This window comes from Haliotis cracherodii, unplaced genomic scaffold, assembly GCF_022045235.1.
Source record: "Haliotis cracherodii isolate W230 unplaced genomic scaffold, xgHalCrac1.p SCAF_29, whole genome shotgun sequence".
Lineage (NCBI taxonomy): Eukaryota > Metazoa > Mollusca > Gastropoda > Lepetellida > Haliotidae > Haliotis > Haliotis cracherodii.
Window position 1 is genome coordinate 3,214,730 of NW_027266285.1, and position 20,530 is coordinate 3,235,259.

Here is a 20,530-nt window from a genome sequence, read left to right on the forward strand (position 1 = left end):
TACACCGGAGCCGTCCCCTACTGATTTACCACTGATGCTCGTTGAATATACTCAAATTCAGTTCTGGATAGGTCGGGTTTTGTAGGGCCTTTTACTTAAAACAAAAGACTTTGCCAAAGACGTGTTTATAACCACATGGTGCAAGTATACCATACGTGATCCCTTGCTTAAAAACATTTCGATTAAACATGTTAATTTTGAACTTGTCAACTTCCACGGGTCATGAGGTAACAGTGTCATCATTAATAGTGTTCGTGCAGCCGTCACGGAAGGCCATTACCATCAGATCACACTCAGACATGTGAGAACAACCATGTTCCCGACTTTGTAATGAACACTATTCATTGAGCTTCACTCATTGTACCTATGTACCTATTGTGGTTGGTTCGGGTAAAATCACACATACACAATGGCAGCTTGATAGTGTTACTTGCAAGTGGGTAAACAGGTGAATGAAGGGCTTGTTCAGCTATCCGAGGCATCGAGGTACCCGAATTCTTATAATGAAAGCCACCCATGGTGGTCCCGGTTAGAATTGGTCTTCAGCAATCCATGCTTGTTGTGAGAGGCACATCTGCACTTATTCGAAACATACGTAATTAAAATTTAAGATGTCGTTTGTCGTTCAACAAAATCTTTTACGCCCGATAACAAAGGAACCCGTTTGGACAAATATTTAAATTATTCATTATTATATCATATTTTGATTATGAAACAGAGTTTGTCGATATCATTAAGTCAGTGCTGGGACGTCTGAACTGGGTTCACATTTACTGGAAATAGTCTTGCCAACAAACACACATCTGGAAAAATTTGGGCTAACATTCAGCCATTACATTTTTTTGTTGACCTTTTATTAAGATAATACCATGTACAACATGAGGTCTAAACATATAACCTCAATACTCGGTACGCCTCAATACCCAAGCCATCGCGATACATATTGCACATTGTCAACTCTGCCTTGCTGGACAAAGATGAACACTGACACATTGTCCTCCTCAGCTGCATCCCGGATACTATAGTGTTATTGTGGAAGCAATAGTTGCATCATACTTTCATTTTAGTTCAAGCCAGTGCAAGGCAATCATTGTCGTGGCATTTCTCTATGCTTGGAGGAGAACACAATAACTGTTCACAAGCGTGTTATCAGGCGTCTCGTCAGGACAGCATCTCTACTGTGTCGATCGGATCCTCATTTGAACCCCCAAAACGTGTTATATATGACAGCCATGCGTGTCTCCAACTCAACTGAAGGCATACAATAGTCAGGCAACCACGATACTGTCTCGTTTCAACAATATTCTAAAGTCCTTTCTTTAATCGTTCAAATCGTCTTCTTCTCTAATGCGATACTGTTCCCCGGGATTATGACCGGGGATGAACGTTAATACGGGATGGGCGTGGGGGTTAGCCCCGCAGTTAAAGAGTTGGCTCTCGCGCTGAAGACCCGGGTCTGATCACAACGAATGAAAACTATTCTGGGTGCCCCGATAAAGCTGGAATTTTGCTTAAACTCTTTCATTCATTGGGCAAATGCGTGCCTACCACTTTCATTCAGTCAGTACAACCAAATGGTTTGAAATGTTTAGAAACTTGGTCATTCACATCATTCAAATGAGGGAATGGTCATTTGAGAGAGAGTTGGCTGTCTCTTCTACCAGTAGTCAGTTGCTGTGATCGCCTTCTATGACACGTGTCCACTGCTGGCCTCTCTAGTTCATCTCTTCTTGTCAGGCTACGTCTGTCGGTCACACCACAGGCCGGAGAGTGTTCCTGGTAGTAGCTCGTGCCGGCTTTGGCGACGTTGTGTGGCTGGTAGAACCAAGGACCACGGTGTACGGAATGCGCCAGGGGTCGTTATTGTACTCCAGTGGCACTACCAAATCTCCTGTATTCCGAGAAACACCAGCAGACTTCAAGAAGCGATGGTACGCATCATCAAGTTTGTAGAACTTTGAACTTTTTTCTTCCTTTTCGAGCCAAACGGAATCTTTCTTGAAGTCATATCCTGTCGGTAATCAACATAAATGTTGAGATGGCTTTCAATTGTTTATGTTACATTCTTAAGCATCTTTGAATATTATGTACGTGATATAATATAGAATATGTTAATATCAAAACACTTTCGAGGCCACTTATTGATCATTCAAAGAATGTGGGCACTAATTATTAGTATAGCAACTGGAGAAGAAGTCATATCATTTGAGATACATATTGTTAGATTCATCAGCTACACTGTCAATAATATACATGTATGTAACTAACTCAATCTCATTAAAATCAGATACTAGTATTAGTATTAGTTATCGCTACCGCTAAACAAAGATCTGAGGACATCCCATTACGGATCATGTCAGAACGACCCTTTGCGAATTTTGACGGACCAATGAAATGACTGACAAGAAATCGACATTAGCCAATCAGAAGGCAGCTTTCTCGCGCTTTACGACACTAATTTCAAATTGGTGACAACGCTTCGAAACATATTTTGACGTATTCTCGATTAAAAAAATTAAGAACATTCTGGAATGGCTTATAGATGGCCTAGATTGTAATGGATATAATCATAAAACACGTAACTGTCGTTCGGAATACCCCTTTTAAATATTTCGTGGTTGCATGATTAGAAAACATTCCGACTGTCACTTTCATAATCTTGTAAGCGACGCTCTGATTGGTTGGATGAAAGGTCGTTCTGACGTGACCCGTAATGGGATGTCCTCAGATCTTTGTTTAGCGATAGCGAGAACTAGGATCTGATTTTAATAAGATTGTTAACTAACTGATAGTGGAATGTTGATGCTAATAGTGATAGCTGTGGTGTTTGGTGCACTGTTGATGCTTACAGAGTAACCACCGAGCCATCAATCACTATTTACGTATAATAATGCTAACCTGAGCTCTCCAGCAGCAGTAAACACTCAGTTGAGTGAAAGAACTGCGAGTGAATTGCTTCATACAGGGCACTGTGACCTCCATTGTCCATGACGTTAACGTCACACTTGTTCTTCATCAGGTATATCGCCGTCTTCTCGCTGCCTTCGTCAAGGGCGTAGAACAGGGCTGTTTTCCCTCTTGCGTCTTTCGCATCGATGCTCGCGCCTGTGTTAAGATGACATGTTAGGAGGTTAAAAACCGTGAATACCACACAAGGAAGATACATAACCAGCTCAGCTGAGACCTGCGTATACACCATGACCACGTCATTGTTTTCAACGTGGACAAAAAGTAACTGAAGAGAACTGTCTGTGACACAAAACGATATACTTGTAAGAATATACTACAGGTCAAAGGGGGGATAAACAACCATGTTTGGTGGTGGCTAAACAAGAAATGGTTTTGGTCCTTTAGCTGGCTTAAGTTTACAATGTTTTGCGCGTGTGTGTGCGTGTGTGTGTCTCTCTCTGTGTGTATACCACTCACCTTTGAGGTGAAGACATTTCATGATGTCCAGGTAGTCAAAGAAGGCCGCTTTCATCAAAGGCGTCTGCCCATCCCGGTTCTTAGCATCCAGTTTACATTTACCTGTGGAAGGGTGGCATTTCTTAGAATTACAAAACAACTACAATTTCCTCACTAAAACAAGTCTAGTGCTGATGTGTGGAGGGAGTTTGTCCATACATAGAGTGAGTGAGTGAGTGAGTGAATGAGTGAGTGAGTGAATGGGAGTGTGTTAGCTCTCTGTTTGATGGTTATCACAGGTGGAAGACATTTACCACTTCGAGGAGATACACGATGATGTCACGTAAAACACATGGCTGTATCACATGCATGTACGTGACAAATAGTCAGAATCACTATCAGAATACACATTTAGACACACCGTTAGAGAGTGAGAAACAGATGAGTGAAAGTGGGGGAATGATCGTTTAAAGAATAAAAAAACACAATTTCTCTCACAAATGTATATTGAAAGAACCCGCACCTGATTTGAGCAGTAATTGAACCATGGGTAAACTCGACTTCTCCGTTGCTTCATGTAAGGGTGTATCGCCATCATTGTTGGCAATATTTGGGTCACAGCCCAAGGCTAGCAACATCCGGGCTATCTCAACACGAGAGAAACATGTGGCGACAAATAAAGCCGTCCGGCCGCTCATGTCCTTTGCGCAGATGTCAGTGGAACTGTTGGCCAGTGCCTTCCTGATAGCCTCGATGTCGTTCTTGTAGGCATAATGGTGTAGTGGCAGCACTCTGGAGTTCTGTCTTGGGTTTGTTGATTTCTTTGTACACTCCATCACAGCACAAGCTGAATAAAACAAGAATGTACGTGCCTTATGTCATGTTACGAGTACTGAGGAACATTTGAGGGACATATCTACAATTATTTGTATCTTTCAACTACTGATAACATTGAACGCTTTGGTATTTTCATTTACACCATTAACCTGTTACACTGTACTTGCCGCCACGCCACGCCACGCCACGCCACGTCACTCAACGCATCTACTATCAAGCTGTATTCACACGTCAGGGGAGACATGCTACAAAATGACACAGACTACATTTAACTCCAGCCCAAAGTTAATTTTTCATCTTAGAGAGTTAACTGGCTATATAAGTTCTGTTTCCACCCTTGCCGAACTAGGCTGCTATTATGGAGTTACATTTTGGCTGGACTAACGAGTCTATGCATAGTCTAATCAAAATCGGGCAACGAAATCGAAATCCGGTTCGTGAACTGTCGTGCAGACTGTATTTTCATGTTGTAATCAAGGTGCTCACATGATTTGATGAATTTCGCGATGTAAGACCCGTTTTCTTACAATATATATCTTGATTATCGATCAGATCGTCCTGACTGGGCGCACACGTGGCGCTACTAAGTCCACTTCAGCTGTGTCACTTCAATAGGGAGGTAAACACGTGAGTGAGTGAGTATGGTTTTACGCCACTATTCCAGCAATATCACTGCGGGGGACACCAGATTCACACATTGTACCCATGTCGGGAATCGAACCCGGGTCTTCGGCGTGACGAGCCAAGGCTTTAACCACTAGACTACCCGACCGCCCCGGAGGTAAACTAATTATCGACTGTATACGAAATATGGAAATAACAATAAAACAAATCAGAGTGAAGGTACATTTACACTGTGTGCTTCAATTCGCATCGTGTCCCTTTTTGTCTGTTTATGATAGAATTTGGAGGGCTGAATTTGCAAGGTACATTTGCCTTCTCACAATAATAGGGTGGTGTCGCGTTACAAGGAACACGCTGACTTGAATGACAGATGGCGTTGCGCGTGGCTGTATTCATTTCTCATTTATATACTCTGATTCACCATCTTGTCCACATGCTAATTTATCTACAAATTCCACATTCAATGACATCCACGTACGAATACGTATGTTGTAACGGTTCTGAAAGAAGGCACATTACAAGAATCAATCCACAACGATATCACGTTGCCTCTGCCTGTGTGAGAAGCTTTCATAATCATACTTTGATTTGCCTTATAATATAAACATCCCACAATGATAGTCACAGTAGCAGGGCTGACAGCCCGTGGCAACCACCTCTGATGCACGCTTGATGTGATATCTCCTGCGTTACTCGGTGGTGTCGTGACAATGTCCCAGTGAATCGCAATCCCTCCTTTTGGAACAATTGTCGAGGTATATGATAGACGCTTCTGGCGGGATCGTGAGTAATAGTGGACCAGATAGTCGTCCTCCTTCTATACGGTGTCTAGAAGTTTACACGTAGGATTCGAACACACGATCATCGGATCCTGGCATGACTAAGAGACACAACTCTGCACTGCGATATATGACACCTAGCTTAGACGAGCCGGTCGTGGTCCTAAGATGAATAGTGAGGAACGGTAGATGACAGTCATTTGAGAAATATTTTGTCATATACTAGCAAGTTATGTGTTGGGTGATTGATGATGCTGACTGAGAAATGACAATATATTCAAATCGCCAAGGCCTTAGGAGTATTCCTATTTGTATCTATGTCACAATAAAAAACATGATTAAAGTTTCACATTTAAGAACCTACTCCCACAATCGTTGTAAAACTTGTAGTGATGACAAAAGGTGTTGACGACTATTTGATACAGTCATCCATCAATTGCCGGGCTTCCCCGGGGTCAGACAGATGTCGTGACACATTACTAGGTTACGAAAAATAACATGATCCCAGGAAATGCTTGTCAAAATACACTGGGCGGCAAACGAAAGTATAGGTCGAGTTCCATGATCGATAAAAAAATAACAAGAAGAGGTTTTGTTGTGAATTATAATATAATTGAGGGAGGGGTAACAAATGATGGATCAACCACAGTTTGATTGAAATTGTACAATCACAGGTAATGTAAGCTAAAGGTAAATAATGGTGGGGTAAGAAATTTCATTTTCAAAGGTTGTCTGAAATGTCACCAAAAAATTGTCAGACAAACTATAAGTTCATTGTCGACACAGTTGCCTTCAATAGCGTGTATGACCTCCAGCTGCCTCAATGCATGCTGTGATACGCCGCTTCATCAATGACGTCAGTCTTCTGATGACGTGGACTGGAATCCGTTGCCACTTGTCTCTCAGGGCCTGCTGCAATTCTTGTCTGTTGATGGGAGGCTGATGGCGTGCTCTAATCTGTCTGTCAAGATCGTCCCACAGATGTTCAATAGGATTCAAATCGGGTGAGTGGGCAGGCCAGGGCAAAACGTCAACAGTCTGCTGGTTTAAAAAGTTCCGAGTCAGTCTTGCAGTATGGGGCCTGGCATTGTCGTGTTGAAACAATGTGCCCTGCTGTTGGTTTTGTAAGAACGGAAGCACAACTGGCTGCAACCCTTGGTCTCTGTACTGCACAGCGTTCAGGTTTCCTTGTATAATCACCAAATCAGTATTCTGATCTCCACAAATACCGCCCCACATCATGACACCTCCCCCGCCGAATGGATGGACCTCTCGAATACACGCCGGAGCCAAACGTTCCCCTCCGCGTCGATAAACTCGTTCTCTGCCGTCATTTCGAAACAAGTTAAACCGACTTTCATCAGTAAACAGCACTCGACGCCAATTTCTCACTTGCCAATGTCAAACCTGCCTCGCCCATCGCAGTCTCAGGCGTCGATGTTGAGCAGTCAGTACCATTCCCCGGAAAGGACGATATGCTCGGATTCCAGCAGCACGAAGTCGTCGTAGTACTGTACGTTGGCTAATGGGATATCCAAACGCTGTTGCTGCCGTCGCCGTCGCCGTTACGAATCTGTTTCGCAGGTGAATGAGCCGTTTCTGACCATCTTCCAGTGGTGTTGTCGCTCGGGGTCGTCCGGTTCTAGGCCTGTCCTGTGTCCTCCCTGTCTGCCTGTACCGTTGAATCAGCCTGGCTACTGTCAATGGTGTGCAACCAAACCTTCTGGCAATTTGGACCTGTGTTGCCCCCATTTCGGCCATACCGATAGCTCTCTCTCTCTCTGCTCCTGTAAGAGTCGTGGCATTTCTTTTGTGTGCTTTCATCACGTGTGGTTATACCCTGCAGACGAACGCATTTATACAGCTAACATGCACGTGCAGTTTATGCCATAGGCGGGAAACCTGTTTCACCTTTTTTTGTCATCGCACGAGCGCCATCAAAGGTGGCGCGTTCGGATGAGGTGTTCCTGGGCAGTCATATTCCCAATACACACTTTCCACTAGTTATCGCTGTTTTTCGGAAAATTACAAATTGCCAACCTATTTCTTTTGCCGCTTAGTATATAACTGTCAGCCTCCAAAATACATTATTGCATGATGGTGCTTTTAAAATCTTTGAGGCTTATAGTTTTGTAGATGTAGCTGAAGAAATAGCTGGTCTTGACACAAAACCCCAGCTGCCCGAGTCTCAACGGTTTAACAGAAATATATGATCATCATCTTTAAAAACTCACTTCTTAAAAGTACCTTGCCAGAATATAGGACATGGCGACGCTCAATTGGGCTTTAATGTGAACACGTGACTCAAGTAGAGGACATATTTGCCAGTAACCATAGAAACAACTGCCAAACTGCGTTCAATAACCCGGGAGGAAGATGTGTATCTCCAAGCACAGACTTTACGACTTGACAGATGCTTTAAAGTCTGCTTTTATAATGTAGCCACGTGTACGTACCCCCACTGCATCCACTCAGCCTCGAGGCGAGATTTTCCTTCCGGTCGCCTCGTGAGAGACTATGACACTAGGAATTGTCATAAACCAAACTTGTCATGCACTGATGATATTCACATAGGTAGTAGGACTCTCACCCCAAGACACAAAGGTATGCTGAATAGCCGAGACCATATACTGATATGTATACACCGGTCGGTATATGGTCTTTGTGAAGAGTTGCCATATATGTGACTGATATGTATACACCGGTCGGTATATGGTCTGTATGAAGAGTTGCCATGTATGTGACTGATATGTATACACCGGTCGATATATGGTCTTTGTGAAGAGTTGCCATGTATGTGATTGATATGTATACACCGGTCGGTATATGGTCTGTATGAAGGGTCACCATGTATGTGACTGATATGTATACACCGGTCGGTATATGGTCTCTGTGAAGAGTTGCCATGTATGTGACTGATATGTATACACCGGTCGATATATGGTCTGTATGAAGGGTCGCCATGTATGTGACTGATATGTATACACCGGTCGGTATATGGTCTGTATGAAGGGTTGCCATATATGTGATTGATATGTAAACACCGGTCGGTATATGGTCTGTATGAAGAGTTGCCATATATGTGACTGATATGTATACACCGGTCGGTATATGGTCTGTATGAAGGGTCGCCATATATGTGACTGATATGTATACACCGGTCGGTATATGGTCTGTATGAAGAGTTGCCATATATGTGACTGATATGTATACACCGGTCGATATATGGTCTTTGTGAAGAGTTGCCATGTATGTGACTGATATGTATACACCGGTCGGTATATGGTCTGTATGAAGGGTCACCATGTATGTGACTGATATGTATACACCGGTCGGTATATGGTCTCTGTGAAGAGTTGCCATGTATGTGACTGATATGTATACACCGGTCGATATATGGTCTGTATGAAGGGTCGCCATGTATGTGACTGATATGTATACACCGGTCGGTATATGGTCTGTATGAAGGGTTGCCATATATGTGACTGATATGTATACACCGGTCGGTATATGGTCTTTGTGAAGGGTCGCCATGTATGTGGCTGATATGTATACACCGGTCGGTATATGGTCTGTATGAAGAGTTGCCATATATGTGACTGATATGTATACACCGGTCGGTATATGGTCTTTGTGAAGAGTTGCCATATATGTGACTGATATGTATACACCGGTTGGTATATGGTCTGTATGAAGAGTCGCCATATATGTGACTGATATGTATACACCGGTCGGTATATGGTCTCTGTGAAGAGTTGCCATGTATGTGATTGATATGTATACACCGGTCGGTATATGGTCTCTGTGAAGAGTTGCCATGTTTGTGATTGATATGTAAGATGTAAACAACCATTTCTCTTGTCAACTTGAAACGGTCGTACACCTCATGCGTAATTCATGTGGAGGTTATTAAACTATGGGGTGATGAGGTCAGATATTTAAATATTTTATTATCTACCGCTACCTTTCCAGACTTAAACATGATGTTATAGGGTACTCAGGAGATTTCAGTGGCATATGACTATTGTTATGTCTTTCACACGCATATATGAAAAAATAAACACCCATGGATGTCGATATCTTTATCTTTGCATTTGAAGATTTTCAAATGGAAGCCGCCCGGTAAAATCAGTCTCTGACTCTTCCAAGCAATAATTAAACGTACACTTTACAACATATTGGCAACACATATACAGGCACTAAGACGATCTAGTACGTCTGTTCGACTGAAATCTATGACGCGCTTTTTCATGGGATCACCAAGACATCTGCAAAGTTACAATGCTGACCAATCGGGGAAATTGAGGACAACGAAATTATGTTAACCTCAATAATGAGATAATATACACGTACAGAGTGAGAAAGATGTGCACAATGTTTAGGAGAATCATGGCAAGCAGATACAGGATTAAACACAGTGCACACACTGTTCCCACAGTGTACCTCAATAGCATGGACATACGTACATACAGCGAACATTGCCTAAACCGACAGTTGTGTTAATACTGCACAAACGGACAAGTGGGTGAGAAACAAATGCATATATTCACTTAGATATAGCTATGTTGTAAAGTGGTCAACCGCTAAGTCATGTATGATATAAATATTTATTTATGGATTGCCAACATTTGCTATTGATATATTCACCATGATGATATCCAATAGCGTATGTACTATTACTTGTGTTAACATATCTGTATCAATAGATATAGCACGAGACTTATATTTAGTTATAATTCGACATATAACTTGGCATGTATTGATGAAATGTTTGTGAACTCTGTGAAATGCTCTCTTCCCTTCATGGCCGAAACAATGTAAATGCAACGTTACGTTTAACTCACCCACTGACCTTGGATGAGCAGTCAGCGAATAACGTAACAACGTGGGAACGGTAAGTGTGCTGATTTCAAATGCAATACTTGTGTTCGTATTTACTACTCGCGCAAAAATGTTTATTCAAATATCATAATGATCTTCAGGGAGACATAATTAAGTTTACTATGAACATATGTAACCTAAAATAATGTGACGCTGAATGTTTATATAGAATGGTATCATTACTTTTTTAAATATTATATTATATAGATTTAATATAGATAAAACTACTTAATTACTGTTTACATACCTATATACCTCATGTTGAATTGATTTTCCCTCATAATCCGTTATGTAACATACTACATGCGTTTATGTTTGTAAGAGTTACTGTAGCACGTGTAACAACAACTACTCGTAAGGACCCGTGAAGATCCAGGGTAGAATAGGTCTTCAGCAACCAATAATTGCCGTAAAAGGCGACTTTGTCGTAAGCGCCTAACGGGATCGGGTGGTCAGGCTTGCTGACTTGGTTAATGCATATCATCGATCCTAATTGCGTGGATTGATGCACATGATATCAATTACTGGATTGTCTGGTCCAGACTCGATTATTTGCAGGCCGCCGTCATATAGCTGGAATATTGGTGAGTGCGGCGGTAAACAACAAACAAACAAACAAACAAAGTAGTCGTAAGAGAAGAGAATTGTAACATGTCTTGCTTACCTGGTCGTGCGATCAGTTTCTCTGCGCCCACAACATGAAGAGTGGCCTCGCTTGTCCTCTGTTTGACTCACAATGATTTACTGCGGGTAAGACAGCCTGCGGCTTTGAAACGGCATGGTCATACATGACTGATCAGAGAGTATTCGTGAGAATTCGCACGTTCCCCCATGGCTGGGAACAGCCACATTATGGGAGTGACACTGTTTGCGGCGTGTTTCATTTTAAGACAAATACAATGTGTGTTGTGGTGAGAGCTATATACGTACCAACATGTGTTGTGGTGAGAGCTATATGTATGGCAACATGTGTTGTGGTGAGAGCTATATGTATGGCAACATGTGTTGTGGTGAGAGCTATATGTATGGCAACATGTGTTGTGGTGAGAGCTATATGTATGGCAACATGTGTTGTGGTGAGAGCTATATGTATGGCAACATGTGTTGTGGTGAGAGCTATATGTATGGCAACATGTGTTGTGGTGAGAGCTATATGTATGGCAACATGTGTTGTGGTGAGAGCTATATGTATGGCAACATGTGTTGTGGTGAGAGCTATATGTATGGCAACATGTATTGTGGTGAGAGCTATATATGTGACAACATGTGTTGTGGTGAGAGCTATATATGTGACAACATGTGTTGTGGTGAGAGCTATATGTATGGCAACATGTGTTGTAGTGAGAGCTATATGTATGGCAACATATGTTGTGGTGAGAGCTATATGTATGGCAACATGTGTTGTGGTGAGAGCTATATGTATGGCAACATGTGTTGTGGTGAGAGCTATATGTATGGCAACATGTGTTGTGGTGAGAGCTATATGTATGGCAACATGTGTTGTGGTGAGAGCTATATGTATGGCAACATGTGTTGTGGTGAGAACTATATGTGAGGCAACATGTGTTGTGAGATATATATGTGACAATATGTGTTGTGGTGAGAGCTATATATGTATGACAATATGTGTTGTGGTGAGAACTGTATGTGTGGCAACATGTGTTGTGGTGAGAGCTATATATGTGACAATATGTGTTGTGGTGAGAGCTATATATGTGACAATATGTGTTGTGGTGAGAGCTATATATGTGACAACATGTGTTGTGGTGAGAACTGTATGTGTGGCAACATGTGTTGTGAGCTATATATGTGACAACATGTGTTGTGGTGAGAGCTATATATGTGACAATATGTGTTGTGGTGAGAACCGTATGTGTGGCAACATGTGTTGTGGTGAGAGCTATATATGTGACAATATGTGTTGTGGTGAGAACTGTATGTGTGGCAACATGTGTTGTGGTGAGAGCTATATATGTGGCAACATGTGTTGTGAGCTATATATGTGACAATATGTGTTGTGGTGAGAGCTATATATGTGACAATATGTGTTGTGGTGAGAGCTATATATGTGACAATATGTGTTGTGGTGAAAGCTATATATGTATGACAATATGTGTTGTGGTGAGAGCTATATATGTATGACAATATGTGATTTGGCGAGAACTGTATGTGTGGCAACATGTGTTGTGAGCTATATATGTGACAATATGTGTTGTGGTGAGAGCTATATATGTATGACAATATGTGTTGTGGTGAGAGCTATATATGTATGACAACATGTGTTGTGGTGAGAACTGTATGTGTGGCAACATGTGTTGTGAGCTATATATATGACAATATATGTTGTGGTGAGAGCTATATATATATATGACAATATGTGTTGTGGTGAGAACTGTATGTGTGGCAACATGTGTTGTGAGCTATATATGTGGCAATATGTGTTGTGGTGAGAGCGTATTAATGTCCCAACATGTGTTGTGGTGAGAGCTATATATGTATGACAACATGTGTTGTGAGAGCTATAAATTTGACAACATGTGTTGTGGTGAGAGCTATATATATGACAATATGTGTTGTGGTGAGAACTGTATGTGTGGCAACATGTGTTGTGGTGAGAGCGTATTAATGTCCCAACATGTGTTGTGGTGAGAGCTATATATGTATGACAACATGTGTTGTGAGAGCTATAAATTTGACAACATGTGTTGTGGTGAGAGCTATATATATGACAATATGTGTTGTGGTGAGAACTGTATGTGTGGCAACATGTGTTGTGATGAGAGCTATATATGTATGACAATAAGTGTTGTAGTGAGAGCTATATATATGTGACAACATGTGTTGTGGTGAGAGCTATATATATATATATATATATGACAATATGTGTTGTGGTGAGAACTGTATGTGTGGCAACATGTGTTGTGAGCTATATATGTGACAATATGTGTTGTGGTGAGAGCTATATATGTGGCAATATGTGTTGTGGTGAGAGCTATGTATGTGACAACATGTGTTGTGGTGAGAGCTATATATGTATGACAATATGTGTTGTGGTCAGAGCTATGTATGTGACAACATGTGTTGTGAGAGCTATAAATTTGACAATATGTGTTGTGGTGAGAGCTATAAGTGTGACAATATGTGTAGTGGTGAGAACTGTATGTGTGGCAACATGTGTTGTGAGCTATATATGTGACAATATGTGTTGTGGTGAGAGCTATATATGTATGACAATATGTGTTGTGGTGAGAGTTATATATATGACAATATGTGTTGTGGTGAGAACTGTTTGTGTGGCAACATGTGTTGTGAGCTATATATGTGACAATATGTGTTGTGGGGAGAGCCATGTATGTGACAACATGTGTTATGGTGAGAGTTGTAACTATGTGGGGATATGTTTTGTGGGCAGAGTCATGTATGTGACAACATGTGTTATGGTGAGAGTTGTAACTATGTGGGGATATGTTTTATGGGGAGAGCCATGTATGTGACAACATGTGTTATGGTGAGAGTTGTAACTATGTAGGGATATGTGTTGTGGGGAGAGCCATGTATGTGACAACATGTGTTATGGTGAGAGTTGTAACTATGTGGGGATATGTGTTATGGGGAGAGCCATGTATGTGACAACATGTGTTATGGTGAGAGTTGTAACTATGTGGGGATATGTTTTATGGGGAGAGCCATGTATGTGACAACATGTGTTATGGTGAGAGTTGTAACTATGTGGGGATATGTTTTATGGGGAGAGCCATGTATGTGACAACATGTGTTATGGTGAGAGTTGTAACTATTTGGGGATATGTGTTGTGGGGAGAGCTGTAACTATGTGGAAATATGTGTTGTGGTGAGAGCTGTATATGTGGCAACATGTGTTGTGGTGAGAGTTGTAACTATGTGGCAACATGTGTTGTGGGGAGAGCTGTAACTATGTGGCAACATGTGTTGTGGTGAGAGCTGTATATGTGGCAACATGTGTTGTGGTGAGAGCTGTATATGTGGCAACATGTGTTATGGTGAGAGCTGTATCTATGTGGCAAAATGTGTTGTACATATTTGTGGCCTTTATTGAGTATTCGTGGGTCGATAATACATTTGAGACTGACCGCGTTATCCGGAGGTTTCAGACTGTCGACTTTCCTCGCTCTCTCTAATGCCGTAATTCAGTGAGCCATGACGGCTCACTGAATTACGGCATGCCCTTCCATGGCAACTGAAGCCGTTGCCTGGCAGCATTCAGAGAAAAACAAAAAAATACATGATAGTTATAAAGGAAGGAAATCTCTAGGCAATGAGGAATCAGACGCATTTACTTTCGGTTTCTAATACAACGTAAAGTTTGATGGCCTTTACACGCTTCCTTGGATTTTACGCTTAAACGCAACATCTGCCTAATGCTGTCGCTGTGGACACTGACCTAGATTGGCAAAGAATATAGACATACAGTTACCATTTTTCTGCACGATTATCTGCATTGTAATCATCAAGTCTTATGCTATTTCCTGTGACATGTGTCAGTAGCCATGATGTCAACCTTTGAACTAATAATCCCCCGAAACCATGAAGGGTAACATCACCACTGTTTTCCTCTGGGTCATTGTAAGTATTCATAAAGAAGTAACATCTCTTGACACACTCGAAGTTTTAATGCTGGTGGTGGAGGAATGATCACTGTCGCATCCCTCTTATCACCTACCTTTTCCGATAGTTTCCTTCCTGTGTTTTATTGACATTCTAAAACCCTCAGATAGGAGGGGTGGTTTATTTGAGTTGAAATATTGTGGTGTATCACATTTCCGACTTCTTAAATTTACCATCCTTTTTAATATAACATTGATCTGAATTTTGAAAAGATTGGCTTACATTGGCAGGGCGCAATTGCATAACATGGGCATATAATCGCAGTCATAGTCTGTATTTTTAATAAATATAGAAATAAAACTAGCCATCCCATGTCTCACCCCGCAGGTTTCTTCATACTTGAGCCTCCTGCACAGAGATTACATGCGCTATCTGTGACGCTGCATGTTGCGAGTGAATTCCTATGTGATACGAGATTCCATGACATGTCTTGTTTTAGAACTGCACGGTCAGACTTACACTAGAGAAGCATGTTTTCCATGCTTTACCGTTTCTGATTAAGAACATTTTGGCCACCCACTCTTTATATATATCATACGACTGTATTGACTCGAATCCAGATGATAGCTGTGCTATTTGCGTATGCTCATGTGATCAATGGAATGCATGTCCCACAGCATTTCATCTGTTGTCTGGAGCTCTGGATTCTAATGCGTTGCAGCAGCTTTGTGATTGATTAAGATATATTTTCTTCGCGATCTATATGATACATCTATCTTAATCAATGTCCACGCTGGCGTGTTTTTCGTAGTTAATTCTATTTATCTTGCTCAGTAAAGGGAGACAAGTAGATGAAATCTGTAAAAAAAAAATGCCAACTCTAATTGGCCTGACAATGGAACTTAGGATCTACTGGCTCAGTGAGAATTGTGTTGTTTGTGTTCAAGTGTGTGATAAACAATCATAGAGACACATTGTCACGTACCATGGTCAGATTCATAAATTTGGTGGCATAGCTCAGGTTGTCTCTGTCATAAATCATGAATAATCTGCCCCCTCTTCCATGCAAGTCATTATAGAGCTATGATAAATCGTTACGACCTCGTCTGTATCCCTCCACCCTGTGGCAATCCATGGACGTCAACGCTCATTCTTCACGTTGTGGCTATATTTCCAACATGTCGGAAATACAGGTATATACGTATCACTTGTCATGCAGACAAAGCTATTATTGAGGTGTTTATTGCTTTCTGTGTTACACCAAGTCAACGGGGACAATTCTTCTTTATTCCAGAGTAAGCGTTGGGTATTATTTGCTGGAAGGAATGACTTTACAGGTGGTGTGTCCTTAGTCAGAATGTTTGCTCAGATTGGCCAAATCAAAACAAGGGTATTTGGCTAGGTATATCGATTATCTGATATAATTCGATGATGGTCAAATAGCAAATTCCCTTCCACTGATTTACCCACCTTAACTGGAAATAAAAGAGACAAGTGAGACCGCCTCCATCTGTTACATATTTAGATCTATACATATATATTCAGAGTGACAAAACACTATTCACAAGACTGTATGGCATGTCCAGCAATATTCCATCAGTTCCAACTTTTGGTGTCTGCACTTCACAACTTTTGAAGTCGAGCATGCTCCACTAAGATTTGAAAGAGCGCCATACTAATATTTCTCAAAAGACATTTGATCAAAGCTACAGCGTTCAAGGCCTTAATAAAGCTTCAAATGGTTTCGGGTAGACACATGGAGGATATTTCCAAAATGTGGCGCCTCAGTAACAAAATAATGTCCGATTCAAGTTCATGTCCACTACATATCACACTGCACACACGGTTGATGATAATGCATACTTAAAATGCAAACTGTCCTTGTAAAATAGAAAGACCGTTTGTTGAGTTACAGTATTTTTATATACGCTACGTATTATACATACGCCATGTATTACATATACGCCATGTACCATATATACGCCATGTATCATTTATACGCTATGTATCATATATACGGAATATAGTATATAAAATTATATATATATGTCATGTATCATATATACGGAATGTATCACACATACGTAATGTATCATATATACGCTAGTAGGGATGAGGGTATCTAATGCGCCGCAGCTAGGATGTGTCCCAGAAACGTTTGATCGTGGGTTCGAATCCCAGATTTGTCTCAACAGTTATTGTAAGTCTGTCAGTTCCATACCGCTGCTCGTGGATTTCACGAAACTGATAAACGTCTAAGACTAGTCTGTCTACCAGACCTTGAGAATAAATTAAACTCAACTCAAGTCTAGAATGATTTGGCAAGTCTAGATGGCCTCAACTCTAGGAATTAAGGCTTGTTCTGGCGTCCATTTGGACTTGATTTTATATTTAGTATATATAGATTTTTAAACAAGAAAACTTTATTTCTCGGACTAAAATTTAGCCTCGTCGAAGACCTGCATGCCTTGGGTCTTTCAACCTTGGTTTTAGAATCACGGTCTTGCTGTATCCACTGACTTCATATTCATGTAAGCATTCCGCTGGCTTGTCTCAACTGTGGAAAGAATGCTGATAGATCATAATATTCAATATGTCAAGTTCTAAAGGCACATATCAGCAATATCTAAAACAACTACGTTCTCTTAGCAGAAACTTGTTTTGGCCCGAACCTATAGCTTATCCTTTTCTTAAATATATTACAACGAAACATAAGCTCCCAGTTGAGATGGGTCGCTGGACTGGCATTGCCAGGGAAAACTGACACTGTACTTACTGTGACTTTGCGGACGAGTTTCATTACAGTTTCAGCTGTGAAGCATGTCATTATTATACATAATTGTATATACCACAAACATATTTAAAATTTCCAAACATGTTTACATTTAAACGCCTTTTTTGTACTTTCAATCTTAAATAATTAAAATGTTTGTCAAAATTTATAAGCAAGATATTGCAAACTCACAAATTATGTTTGCCATTCTTATGTCATGTAAATAAATAATAATGTTCGTTTTTGTTATTTGCTTTAATACATAATAATGTTATGGAGAAATATAACTACTAAGTACGTAAATGTCAGAAAGAGGACGAATAGCATAGACAGCGCCTGTCTTCACGGCTGGACTGTGATTCCGTCTTTGATCTTGTGTCGGGTACACTGACAGTCGCACGAACAAATTTCTGACGACCGATCCTAACAGGCTTATTTCACGATCACCTACTATTTAGGGCGAGTATATACATGTGTATAAATGGCATGTGGTATTTATCCCTGTCACTCAACCAAACTCTGTAGTGGGTAGCAATATGTCTTAACATACTAGTAAATCAGTTTACCTATTATGATATTAAATGGCGTCCTCGAATCTCGGCTTAGGGTCATTGGGTAGGCAGGGTAGGCAGCGGGCTTTATATGCGTGCTCTACCCGTCTCTCCACCCCTTGGGGGCATCATGCCAGGAAGAGGCACCCCGCAGTGGGAGACAGGAACACACTGACGCCATCCATTCTACTGCTGCGTCATTCCCGTGTTATTGTGCGTTTTAAGATTGTTATCTAGTAAACATGTTTATGGTTTTTTCACGGTTGATTGCTATGCTCGGTCACAACAGGTAGTGACGTATCAGTTTACCTTGTGTTCCCCTATCTCGGTATCACCCATCTCGTGTACACCCTTACACCAGACTCTGTACCCCTGTACTTGATGAGCTCACGCCGGGTGTCTGCCATGCACGAACACCCTGTCCTATACAGTTCCAGTTGCTGTTCGGACTTCCGCATGTACCCAGCCTGGTGTGTTTATACATGGGCTAAATGTGCAATGTACCTTCTACCATCTACGACTGACCCTTGAAGCGTGATAAACGTGCACTGCCCTCTCACCTAGATCAACCATTCAACGCTACCTGATCAACACCAGTTCGCTCAACCCAGTCTTCAATATCAATCTTAATCCTCTCAACGTACTCAGTCGTTATATGTAGCAGACAACCAGCTTAACCCACGCGAGGCCCCATCTCACATTGTCTATAGTGTCATTTGTATCTCGCATGTCGGGAATTTTGGCCAGAGAGTTCTGTTCTGGTAAAAGACAACATTGATTACTATTTACCTCATCAATCTCAAACCCACCAGCCCAGTCAATTACACTAAACAGTTATATCAGTTAATCCATACCGAAACGTCGCCTTAACAGAATTAAAGAAGTTGTTATCCATACACTGTGTCTACTTTGTCATCCGTCAACTTCTAAGTAATGCCTGTCAAACAATTCAGTTATATCTGGGCAACTCTATCATCTTTCACCCGCTCAGCTGAAACACTTATTCCACCGAGTTTATTCATGTCAAACCAATCAACCTCAAGTATTCAATCCACTAAACACCATCACCAACAGTACTTTATGAACTGTACACTGTCCGTTCTATCATTAATGCATTCAAGTTATCAATCGTGCTTGATAATCGTTACAGTAAGTCTCCTTCTTCTCCATATGTTACACTGCTGTCTGTTAAAATAGCCCTGAAGTGATTAACAGCCGCGCCTGCTGTGGGGTACGTCGAGCATTCTGGCCGTGTGGGGCGATCAGGGGCAAAATCCGTCTCCCAGCACCGTGCCTGTGATAATAATGTACCACCTAACACGCAATGAAAGTTAGATAAAACGACTCTCGCAGATAGTTGTAGAAGCTTTAAAATAATGTCACAGTGTTAACAACTAGTCTGTGTGTGTGTGTGTGTGTGTGTGTGTGTGTGTGTGTGTGTGTGTGTGTGAGAGAGAGAGAGAGAGAGAGAGAGAGAGAGAGAGAGAGAGAGAGAGAGAGAGAGAGAGAGAGAGAGAGAGAGAGAGAGAGAGAGGGAGAGAGAGTGTGTGTGTGTATGTGTGTGTGTGGCCACCCCCAGCACACCCGTGGAGAATATCCGTGATGATCGACCTGGAACTTATCTTCAGCAACCCCTGCTTGTCGTAAGAGTCGACAAACGGGACCACTGACTTGAATGATGCATGTCACCGTATCCTTAGTGCGCACATGTCATCGTATCCTTAGTGCATACATGTCATCGTATCCTTAGTGCGCACATGTCATCGTATCCTTAGTGGGCACATGTCATCGTATCCTTAGTGCGCACATATGTCATCGTATCCTTAGTGCGAACATGTCATCGTATCCTTAGTACATACATGTCATCGTATCCTTAGTGCGCACATGTCATCGTATCCTTAGTGCATACATGTCATCGTATCTTTAGTGCGCACATGTCATCGTATCCTTAGTGCATACATGTCATCGTATCCTTAGTGCGCACATTTCATCGTATCCTTTGTGCGTACATGTCATCGTTTCCTTAGTGTGCACATGTCATCGTATCCTTAGTGTGCACATGTCATCGTATCCTTAGTGCGTACATGTCATCGTAT

General features: G+C 41.5%; 1 protein-coding gene across 1 annotated transcript; it reads right to left on the reverse strand.

Annotated features, from left to right (window-relative positions):
- Positions 1–378: 378 nt before the first annotated feature.
- On the reverse strand, positions 379–11,318 carry LOC139473509 (ankyrin repeat and SOCS box protein 2-like). The gene is made up of 5 exons (XM_071256129.1): positions 11,191–11,318; positions 3,929–4,252; positions 3,427–3,528; positions 2,899–3,105; positions 379–2,011 (listed from the first exon to the last, which is right to left on the reverse strand). The coding sequence occupies exons 2-5, from the start codon at positions 4,239–4,241 to the stop codon at positions 1,752–1,754; spliced, it is 882 nt and encodes a 293-aa protein (XP_071112230.1). The 5' UTR covers positions 4,242–4,252; positions 11,191–11,318; the 3' UTR covers positions 379–1,751.
- Between the last annotated feature and the right edge of the window lie 9,212 nt (positions 11,319–20,530).